The sequence below is a fragment of the Mercenaria mercenaria genome, chromosome 7, assembly GCF_021730395.1.
Source record: "Mercenaria mercenaria strain notata chromosome 7, MADL_Memer_1, whole genome shotgun sequence".
NCBI classification, from domain to species: Eukaryota; Metazoa; Mollusca; class Bivalvia; order Venerida; family Veneridae; genus Mercenaria; species Mercenaria mercenaria.
In genome coordinates this window covers 32,782,222-32,794,489 of record NC_069367.1, presented here as the reverse complement: position 1 = coordinate 32,794,489, position 12,268 = coordinate 32,782,222, and the positions used below count along the sequence as shown (strand labels likewise).

General features: G+C 34.4%; 1 protein-coding gene across 1 annotated transcript; it reads right to left on the bottom strand.

Annotated features, from left to right (window-relative positions):
* Window positions 1–2,202: 2,202 nt before the first annotated feature.
* On the bottom strand, window positions 2,203–10,192 carry LOC123554582 (uncharacterized). Its single transcript, XM_045344829.2, has 4 exons — window positions 9,626–10,192; window positions 8,929–8,965; window positions 6,984–7,088; window positions 2,203–5,509 (listed from the first exon to the last, which is right to left on the bottom strand). The coding sequence occupies exons 1-4, from the start codon at window positions 10,073–10,075 to the stop codon at window positions 5,097–5,099; spliced, it is 1,005 nt and encodes a 334-aa protein (XP_045200764.1). The 5' UTR covers window positions 10,076–10,192; the 3' UTR covers window positions 2,203–5,096.
* Window positions 10,193–12,268: the final 2,076 nt, after the last annotated feature.

Here is a 12,268-nt window from a genome sequence, read left to right as displayed (position 1 = left end):
CTATATCAAAATTCCATCATGGATGGCAGAGTTACAGCCCGGACAAGATTTCACAAAGTTACGGTCGGACGGACGGGCGGACAGTGCGATTTTAATATGCTTTCGGGGGCATAAAAAATCAAAGAACTTACTGTAGTGTAAATAAAAACAGTTATTTGCTGAAACATCGTTTAAAGATGTAAGGGAGTTATTAATAGCTAAATATAAACCTTAAATTATGTTTGTGTTAAAATTCACGAAATAAATATATGCTTAATAACTTAATAATAACATAATATATTATGCTGCATAAGCTCAAGTGGGTTCTATTTGTGCACTAGTCAGTAGTGTACATGTATTTACAACTATGCTTTGCACGTAATGTCACGGATCAGAGGGGTAGGTAGACTGGCTGTACTCATTACTGTAACCCGGCGCTGAGTTAACAAACTGTAGGGAATCTAAAGTGGTAATATATTCATGGCATGACTACCTTTCTTCTCTGTAAAATCCACTAAGATTTATTATAGCAAAAAGAACGCCACGTTTGGCATAGAATGAATATATCACACTGAAAATGACACAGTGGTTGAAGCTATAAGTTAGATATTGACAGAAATGCAAGAAGAATGTATTTTTTATCATTTATGAGAATATCTTGCAAAAATCTTATGTCAATAAGTTTGTACCACTAGTCATTTTCAGAGTACTCGACTTTTATTGATTTTTGAAAGAAATTACTTTTCCGCCTTAAAGTATTGGTAAGTTCCTTTAATAGAACTCTTTGATAAGGAAAATGGACAAAAAGAAGGACGAAATGATATATTAATTTAAATACATGGGTACCGTGAACACTACTGTGGGCACTACGAGCGCATAAAATACTGCTTATTTAAGCAAACGTGTTCTTTTTCGTGACATACTTTTAGCTAAATATGGCAGCGTCCTGGTGTCAGCACAGGTTTTTAGATTTGTCTTACCTACGACTTAGTATCTCCTACGTAGGGCTTACTATCTCCTACGTAGGACGGAGTATATCCTACGTAGAAGATATTATGTCCCACGTAGAAGATACTAAGTCCTACGTAGAAGATAGTACGTCGTACGTAAAACAAAATTAAATCTCTCTGCTTGCACCAGGACGCTGCTATAGCTAAATAAACATTACACCTCGGTATTCTAAAATATTTTGAAAACATATATTGTGTTCCTGTAACTGAAATTCTCCATGTGTTAAAAAGACGTCTGTTGATGTAAATAGTTTAATTGGAATAAAGGAGGAACGGAATTAGTGTCATACAAGAACGCTACGAGCTCTGTGCGAGTAGGTTTTCGGTCCAATTTTGGCAAACTCGCACGGCGTCCGTACGGACATCGTTGACTCGTTAAGCGTCGTACGTATTTTTTAAATTCGTAAAGGACTCGGAAACTAAGTGAAAATGTTACACCGAGTTCCGAGTTCTCAATGAGCTAGTAGAGATTTTTGAAGTCGGGAGCAGCTCGCAAGTGCCGCATAAGGGAACCGCACGGGACCCGGAAGAGCACGTACGGGCATGGCACGTTGTTCGTGCGGATTAGGAAAACTGCAAGGCTTGCCTACGATGTCCGTACGATATTAAGGCACCGTTCAGAGAATGTGCGATGTCCGTACGGGGTTGCAGGGCGCTGCGATCGCCGTAGGGGCTCTGTACGATTTCATAGGTGATTCAAGGTGGAATAAAAACACAGTACCTACGGACACCGTACGAGTACCGTGCGAGCGTCGTACGAACCCACGAGCACCGTACGAGGTGCGACCGGGCTCCTCGCGAACTCCGCACGACTTGCCTGCGATGTCCATACGGATATCCTACGATTTTCTTAAGATCGTACGGGGCCCGTAGGTGCTGTGTCCAGACGCTAAGATTGTACAGAAACCGAAAGGATTCTAAAATTGGTGAACTCGTACGATTTTTTAAAACCGTACGGACATCGTACGATTTTGTGACCGAGGCTTTATTGTTGCATTCATTTGTCATGTAGAGAAAGGGCAATTTATTTGTCATCTGCACAATACAAGGTATCAATGATTAATGTAACAAAGGAAATATCATATTGCTAGATTGAAATCAAGAGAAATGAAATCTGGTTAATTCCAAGTTAACTCTTTATTGTTTCACAAGTCACTCAAACGCCTTTGTTATGTGGCATTAAAATCTAATGTTCAAATCAAATATGAGAAAGTTTAGTCATTCAAATGCTTAATTTCACAGTTAAAAATTTGTACAAAATCTTTTACAGTTACAAATACACACTTTGCTAACAACAAAAATATATAATATTTTTTTCTATTGCTAGTGTTAAAGTTCTTACAGTATTGTTGGTGTATTTCCATTGATGCCTTGAATCACGTCTGAATAGCACTTCAACAATTGTTATCTCATTTTTATTTCCATTGGCCCTACGTGTTGCTTATATTATGATTATATATCTTGTACATATATGAATAATGTATGCAGTAAATAGTAATGTCTGACAAAAAATAGAAAAATAATAAAGCAAAATACATTTAAAATCAGAGAAATAATTATTTCAAGTTATTGATACATGTAATCATCTACTTTTTAATGCATTTGACTGCAAATACTGCATTTTCTTGAAACTACGTATAGCGAAATTATAGTTAAGGCATATGTTCTTTAAACAATTAAAATATTTCTGTAGAATAGTGCAAACTAAATTCTGTGTCACGTTTTTGTGTTCGTAGAACTGTGAGATGAAACAGAAATTCAGCTTGAAATTAAAAATTAATAAAACATGGATAAATATCAAACAGGGAATGTAACTGTCCAAAAACGCAGTCTTCCTAAAAAACGAAACTCACAGCACGCAGATGTGCACACTACCAACACACACACACACGCGCGCGCGCGCACACACACAAAGCAAATACACAAGTACAAAACGAACAAATAAAGGGACGCCGCCTTGGGACGATCAGTTGCAAAAACACCACTGGGGAGCTTAAACCGGTTTGTGATGCGCACCCAACCCCAACCCCCCCCCCCCCCCCCCCCCACCGCATCCATGTTCCAAAGTCACGGGACACAGTGTAAATAAAAGTAATCCCCGCCAGGTGAATCTCTTAAGCTCAGAACATATTATTTAGGTTATTTCGGCATTGGTTTATATTCGTAGTATTTTACATAAGAGTTCATGTACCTACAGCTGCCGGTTAAGTAAATCATCATAAAGTTTTGTGTATATTATTGTTATATAAACTTTTACATATACACCGCAAAACAAAAAGCTTAGTCAGTTCAAATGCATAGAACAAAATATCATGTAGGAACATATAAAGCCGAATGTGTGTCTGGATATAAAAATTGATGTTTAAAAGACGTATCCTGAGACTGAATCTGGGTCAATACTAAACAGTACTGGTGTTTAACCAAGTATCAAACCAACTGTCATTCAGGAACTATTCGTCATCTTAAATCGTTCTTTTTGCAATGTAAATGGGTGTAATGACTGAGTTCCTAACTTTCAAGAGGGAAGACAGGTACGTTGAAGGTATGCTTAATACAAGTTGCTTTATACACATTTTTAGTTGTTTTGTTTGACATAACAGTTGCAAGTCTAAATCATAAATCCAAAGTCTGTTTCTCTGAAAGCTTTGACAAATATAATTAAATAATAAAAACATCGAAATCCTATTTTGTATAACAGTTACACTTGCATAAAAGCCCCATCACCAAACTGTTTGTATTGGTATGTAATTGTTAAGTGTGTCAAGCAGAATGGAGTTTAAACACTGTCATACCGAGGCTGTTATTATTTTGCTTGGTTAGATTCTATTTTTGCGCAGGCTCTTCTTACAGATTTTATCATTATATCGTGTGAACCAGATTTAATAGAATGTAGCAAAGACAATAGATATGAGATAAAACGCATTAGTATGACGGTGAAAAGGTAATTTCAACTATTGGAACAAAATTAAAATGTATCCATACCTACTTCAAACAATGCATGCAGGATTGTTACAAATGTTACACAGCTTTATATCCGCTTTCTCTTATTTTTTTTGTGCTTCTGTTGTAATTGATAGCTCATTAAATATACCTCTTAAAACGTTTCAATCTAATTATCCAACCGTAATTCCCTGTACATTGCCAGCCTGGTAAAGACTGTCCAGCAAAAACAAACCCCGAGTAGCATTTGACACCTACCGTCGATTTAACGCTCTCCATATTCCCTATTCTTTTCTTTGTGAATCAAAACGATCTTTCAATTTTCCGCAATGCAGACTGTAGACCGGTACTCTCCTCCTTAACTCCTTAATGTCTATACTTAAACTTACGTATGATCTGTGATTCGTATCACGCACACTGAATAATTCAAATGACTGTGAATCATATGCATACTTGCCCATTTCTAACGAAACGTTTTCAAACCTTCTAAAACGTTCTCCAAATATGTATCTTCCAATAGTAGAAAGTCATTTGAATAAAATTTAAAAACCGTTTAAAATAATTGTTATTCAAATAAAAGTATACTAATATACTACTAGATTTTTAACTTTCTTGTTCCTTTTATGTTTTTTCAGACGTCATCCCGTAAAAACGTCCTAAGATAATGGTTTTATATAATGCTAATTTGGTGTCTGGTTCCTCTATTCAAAATTCAGTTACCATGCCTGGTCGGCATTCATCAACGTTTAAAGTCTGAAACTTAGACAAAGACTTTAAAATGCAATATTTTTTTCTTTTTGTCCTATCTTCTACTGAATTTAATGAACCCTGACACGAATATGGCATCAATTCCAATAAAAACTTATGCAAAGTTTCAACGGTATACTGTTATTAAGAAGGAAGTTATGGCAATTTTACTTTTAAAATCTAAGTCTAAATCTCACGCTTACAACGTTGATGAATAAGGACCCTGGTCATCATTCTGTAAAACATCTCAAGCAGTATGGATGTAGCTTTAAAAGCCCGAACTCCTTTCTGTTTCATCAGCTAAACTTGCGCTCTATCATCCGTAAACATTCTGACACATTTAGTACTATCTCAAGCGTAGGAAACATTCACGGCAAACATTTTTCTTTAAATTCAAACCATAAACACACAAGCAGAAATCTATAATGGAAAAAGCCCAAAGTTATTTCCTGTTGAATCATGTATTATCTTATTTGCATCACTCACACGAACATGAATTTTATCATTTCGTGACAATTCCAAGTGGCTTCCGATGTGTAAACTTGACACAACACTTCCAGTGTTGGTCGTGTTGAACCATACTGTTCTTCCAAGTAGTGTTTGCTCATATCCGTAAACAGTTTTGCAAATTCTGATAGAAAATTTTTGCGGTCTTCCAAAATTCTGCATTCCATTTTCTTCCTGTCGGCTGATGTTGAAATGTGCAGTTGCGTACACGGAATATGTCCTTCCTTCTGGGATGGTCACCTCTCCATTGTCATAATACACCGAAGGGTCAATTTGGCATTTTCCTGGATGATTATCCCAGTCTACCTTTGTATCAGAACTTTTACCTGTAAAGTTATGGCAGTTCTTTTTTTAAACAAGAGCACCGCCCGATAGTGCCAACGCTCGTCTGTGAGAGCTTGACATAAGACACTATACAAGAAAAAAGTTATCGTTCTTTGCCATCTTACAAACTTAATTATGACGCAAAATGTGTACAAAGTTTCAAATCTCCAGCTTTTACAATATTCAAGAGAAGTGTACCTACACAAAACTTTTAACCAATAAATTTTAATTTTCTAAGTACAAAAAATTCTGAAAAATGCATTTTAAAGTTAATGTTCTTACCTACTTGTCATCTACTGATAGTAAACAAGTGTACCAAGTTTCAAATTTATAGCTCTTACAGTTTGTGTGAAAAACTGAACCTAACCCAAAATCTTAATCAACACTAAATTCAACACCGACGCCGAAGTTCAAGTGAAAACAATACCTTGATATCTATTAAAATATCTGACGAAATAAAAATAGTTATCAAATGTTGGAAAGGCCAGTATAATACTTATATGCCAAGATAGTACTAATTTTCTAACATATGTTTTTCATTCATCGAGTTATCGAAATAGGGTAACAACTTTCAAAGCAAATTGCGTCTGGCAAAGTACTTTAGCATATATAAATCAGATCTGAAATTTAGTTTAAAATAATTTCTAAAACAATCATCAACTTCCAGATGACTGGTAAAAAATTATGAAGATACTTTTGTACGGCAAAAGGTCAACGGACTGTTATCCTGGTGCTCTCGAGTAAACTGCAAATATGACATGGGCACCCTGTCGGTTTTGTATCTGTATAGCTATTAACTAAACAAAAGAAAAAGACGAAAGTAGAACATTAGTGAACAGTTTGCCCTCACCTTATGAAATTTTATAAAAATCATATATTGCCCAGCTTTCATATTTGAAAACATTAGCACAGTTATTGAATAGTACCTCTTTTAACATAAGTTGTTAAAAAGTACTTTTTAATATGTGCTAGGTTTGATTAGTGAAGACGGTATGAATGTGTACTACCTCTAAAATCTAGCAGTAACAAGTGACTGTTACAACATGACATTTCATAGTGAATGTCGCTACAACAATAATGAATCTAAATTATATTAAGTCATGTTGGACCCATTTTATGGAGATGTTCATGATTCAAAATTGATATCTGGTAACAAAACAGTCTAACGAAATCTGAGCATAGTATATCTTTAATACAATTCATATCTTATATATATCATCTTCCTGTTTAGGGACTTGAACATTTAAAAAAACACACACACACTGATTCTAGTTTCTTGAAGGAAGCTCTCTTGAATCAAAATATGTTAGTTTTCATGTAAGATTGCAAAATGCATATTTTTGTTGCAAAATAAAAGACAAAATGTGAAGTCCTTAATCTTACTCTTTTCAACCTAATTGAACTTGTTACATAAAAGTAAAACAAAGACAGAAACAGAAGAGATTTTTTTAAAAGTAATATTCTAAATGATAATACCTGAATAGTTTTGATGTTTTGAAATTTTCCTGAAAGAAATTGTAAGCCGTCCAGATTTCTCTGCTAAACTTTCATTTCCACAGGAAAGATATTGTTCCTCTATACCTAAATGTAAAATAAAGAATTTGGGTTTTTGATTTAATCATATTTTATTGCTTCTGAACACATAATACATAGCACATATACATAATAAGTAACAAAAGCAAATGGGTTGGAATACAAGTTATTGCAACTGTTATATAATTTGGGTGTATTTTATTTTCAGAGCATATTACATACATCGTCATAAAAAAGTTTTTTACGGATTCGGACTCGTCTGTATTAAAATGATGTTACATATATAAGTATTACTAAACTTGGGGGCGTTACAAGTTGAGAATTTATATCTTTGTTTAAACTAGTAAATAAAGATTATTTTAAACAAATGCAGTGATTGGATGGTGCAACTCTTTGCAATAAATATCATTATCAAATTTATATTACAAGTCCTTTGGTCTAGATGTAGTCACATGATCAATAATAAAAAGCCGTATTGACTCAAAGGCGGAGCCAAAAACACGAATTGACCTCCAGCTGTGACCTCATTACGGTTTGACGTCAAAACAATACGACGTCGTACACAATTTACTACGAAAAATGACCGAAGGCTGCAGATATTTGTATTTAATTTTTGTACTTATAAGTAGACTGTATTTAATAATTAACTATTTGTTGCCTTTTGGTGGGGTTGATATGTGGACTTATCGACCTGATAAAATCGATATCGACCGAGGGCTCAGATATCGCTTTTATCAGGCCGATAAATCCACATTCCGACCCCACCAAAAGGCAATAATTGTATGTTTTGCAGTAACTACAGAGTAATTGATTAGGGATATAAACTAGTGCAAAAAGTATCGTTTTGTGTGTGTTATAGCATTATAAAATAAATAAATAAATATAAAACTTAAGTGAGTTAATGCGAGTGTTACACGTCATGGGTCAGTTTTAAATTATTTATTAATATTTAAGAATTACTTTCTTGAAACTGTAATTTCACACCATATTTATGCTAAAAGATTCATGATTCATTGTCAGAACCTTTTCTATTGCCAGCGCAGAGAAGTACTGTAGAGAATGGGTAATCGAATCATTCTATCATATAACGCTTTAACTTGACAAATCATATATCATTGATTAAGGATAATCAATGCTTTTTTTTTTGATAAATGTATGTAAAACCGTGCAAGCGTGCATGAACAGCTAATCAACCTATTCATATGTCATATGCATACTTCACACTGTTTAAAGAATATTCTAGTGTTTACAATGTGATAATCGTATTACATAATCATGATAGTAATATTAGTGTACATTTTACTAAACCTAACCTCTGGAGAGGTAAATAAAAAAATGTGTCTCCATAGTAAACAGGGGCCTCTACTTCCTTTCCATTCATGACTCTAGTTGAAATATTTTTCAAGATAATTTCAACATAAACTTTTAAGCACATTATGTGTAATTTCCACTAAATCAAGGACCGTAACTCTAGTCTAGGTGAGTGAAATCACAAGGAGAACACTAATTGTACATAGTTTCTAAAGGGTATATTACAATCTTTTAACGTTTTATGGATCTTGGTCAGGTAAATTTTTAGCGACATGGTGCCCTCAATGTATATGTTTGTCTAATTCATGGGTAACAACTCTGGTATTGCAGAGTGAAATAGAAAAAAAAATCAGGTCCACAAATTCACTTGCTGAATGACATTTCTACATGGTTTCATGCCTCTGTTTTAAATATTTTTAAGATATATTAGTATGCAACACAAACAGTTGAGCACTTTATGTGTACTTTTTTCCCCACTCCCTTCGCCCCATTCTCCCCACTCCCGCTCCCCAAGAAAAAAAAACATTTATCGATCAAGATCAAAACAATGACGGTAAGAAAACGACCTCAAGTTTACCTTTTGCTTGCCGAATTCTTGATTCTCTTTCCACGATCTGTACAAAAATGATCAAATGTAATTTTAGACACAATTATGTTTGGCTAATAGTTATGTAGACAAACAGACGATTGAATATACTAACAAAAAATGTAATTAACGTTATATGCCATGACTATCTTAGTATACTTATTATTATTTCTAAATTCATTCTTTAGTACAGACACAGAGCGATCTGACCAGAGGGACGAATGAGATAAAGCCCACAGAACAGACAGAGAGAACGTATGTTTTTGTACTTCCGTTTCATTGCCAATATTGTATTTACGTGGCCGTTTATATGCAAACAGATTTATTCGTCCAGACTATCGAAATTATATATACTTGTGCAATTTTTCGAATAAAGGACTTGGGTTAAAGTATGCCTTAGGACATGTGGATTACAAACTTTGAAACGAACTATAAACGCTGTCAGATCACTGCACGATATCTTTACATCCTGCTGATAAACTGATAAACCGACTGACCTTGTTTTGACATGATTTGTGCAAACAAAGCTCTAGCTAAATACATAAAATGTATTAGAATATTCACAAGAGCTTTGATCAATATTTGAACATGTTTGCGCGCGTTGTTCGTAACAAACTTCCAGTTTTATGGAAACTTCACTTAAATTCAATTATATTGCGTTTGCATGCATATGACAAAATATCATTACCGTTTTAACTGTTTCTGTTTTGTTGCCTTTGCTACATATGTATTTTCCTGAGTCATCTATGAATGTTCTCAAACCACCTTTCTTCGCATCAAACGTTAGACAATCTTCATCCGCACTCAGTGAGAGGTCTTCGCAAGGCACTGGAAATTCGGTTATATTTACCCTTTGCAGTGATTCCCTTTCTTGGTAACTCGCATATCCCACGAATGAGACTAAGCTTCCATTTATGCCAAAGAGAACTAAAAGAATTAAAATCCAATATTTTGCTTTTAAATTCCTTCGTTTTTCGAAGTATTGTTGGCGGTTCAGCTGTTCTGTTCCGTTAAATCTTTTAGAATCGGCATATTTCTTTGCAGTGGCACGGATCGTTTTCTTTTTGTGTTTTTTAGTTGAAGCAAACGTCAACAAATTACAAAAACTAAACGGTATGAAACTGCGAACATTTTTCATCGTTTTATCAAAACTAAACCTGCTGTTCACTGTAAATCCAATCTACCAACTGTTATCAAATTGTACACCAGGAAGTATATTATCGAAAATCGTTATACCTTGAGAATGGGGCATACGGCAAAATATGGAGTGGAGTCTTGGAGTGGAGTCATGGAGTAGACTCTGGAGGGAGATTTTGGAGTGACCTTTGAGTGAAAAAGTGGAATGAGATTTCGGAGTCAAAATCATGTTTATTTTTTCATATCAGATATATTGATTACGTGTTGAAGGTCATAAAGAAGGGAAGTGGTGGAATAAGAATGTTGTTAAAATAGTGCAAGTACCGATAATGATGATGATGATGATGATGATGAGTGTTTTTGCAGCGTTATTTGATGATGATGTTTACGCGAAGTAGGGCTGGGACGATTTCAAAATTTTGAAACTGGTTAATCTTTTGTTTGAAATCGAATCGAACCGGTTAATCGGCCGTCATATTGATTATGCTGTTTTCTTTACTGACGACAGTATAAAGGTACTTCCAGCAGCTGGCTTCATTAGAAACTTACCATCTTTATCGTTTGCAAGCAGTGTGACAATTGACCTTACGCCAGTGTTGATTGACAGGTTCCAACTGACCAATCAGATGTAAAATAATCAGTTAGGTTAGACAGTACACCAGCTACACACCTGTCAAGTTGATATATTGTTGGTGCATTTATGTAATAGTTTATTATATCAAACCCACACGTTTTATACGTCAAATTGTCAACTGATCTTAGAGAATTACTATATATTGATGTTTAGATATCTCGAGTCAGAAGGGCTTAGAAGTCCGGCTGGACTTAGACCTAGGAATGGGTCTCGTAGACATTAAGTTAGGTTTTAAATATGACACTTGTTAAGACTTAAGAAGTTACAAAATGAATTATGAAAGTTATGTACGAAATATTCCACTGTGCAAATAAACATCAAAAACGTTCAGACTCGTTTCGTGTCTTGTGTTTGTGTTACGCTACACAACTTTATTAAATTTTTGGTGCCGTGACCAGGATGTCGAATTTCAAGATGGGTTGTTGCGACAATACCAAGCGGAGTACTACTGCCAACGACGACACGCTGCCAAAACGAAAGAAGAGAAACTGTGAGTTGCCATTTTACCTATCTTCTAGTGCAATTTTGCAAGCTAGTCTTTTCTTTTATTAAATTTTTGTTTCTATTTTTGAACAAAATTTCAAGGTAAATTTATTTTGATTAATTGTTATACATGAAAAGAAAATACAAAATTATAAAGGATAAAGCCTAACTCATTATAAACAAAATTCTAAAAAAAAAGAGTAAAATATAGTTAGAAAAAAATACACGTAAAAAGTAAGAAACAATGCATTGAGGAAAATACTCAAGAGACTGAATTAAGAAATGCAAATGTGAAAATATTTGTTTTTCAAAAATTTTACTTGTCATATTATGTTTATTTTACTTGTTCCATATGATATTCGTTTCCCTTATGGCCACATTTAAACAGTTTTGAGCATTCCCGCATTGACAAATTGTTTAAATGAAGGAAGATGGATTGTCCTATGAAACTTGTGTATAGTCATAGATATGCGCAAAATGAGTTGTAAATAGTTTCTGTTGAGGTTATGGGTAATATTTCATCACGAATATATGTGAAAATACAAGGAATGGCTGAAAACTAGTTAAATACGTGGAATTCGTGTTTAAGATGTTTTATGCATGATAATGCATTGTTGGGTTAAATTGTCATTGCTGAATAAATGTGTACATGGTTATCTTTCTAACCATATGATTACTTCAGGTATCAGTAAATTAAAAGGTTGGTCTGGTCTGTTGTGCTGGAATTATTTTGAAGCCTGATATGGCACAAGAATATGTTTATTATGCAAAAATGACTTGATATTTTCGCCGGAACATGTGGATTCCAGTAAGGTTGAATTTATATATATTGTGAGATACTTAGAGTTACTTGATATTGTGTTGTGAGACTGGAAGTTGTGATCCCAGTTGTTTGTAAGATGTATACTATTATACAAACACAGATACTGTCTTCCGAAATATTTAATCGGAGTTTTACTATCATAGCGTGAAATCGATGCATATATTGCATTATGAGGTACGTGTGTGTACCGGATAAATCAAGTTCAACAGCTTTTTGTTTTATGAGACCTGATGTAGTATTTTTGTCAAAGAGTT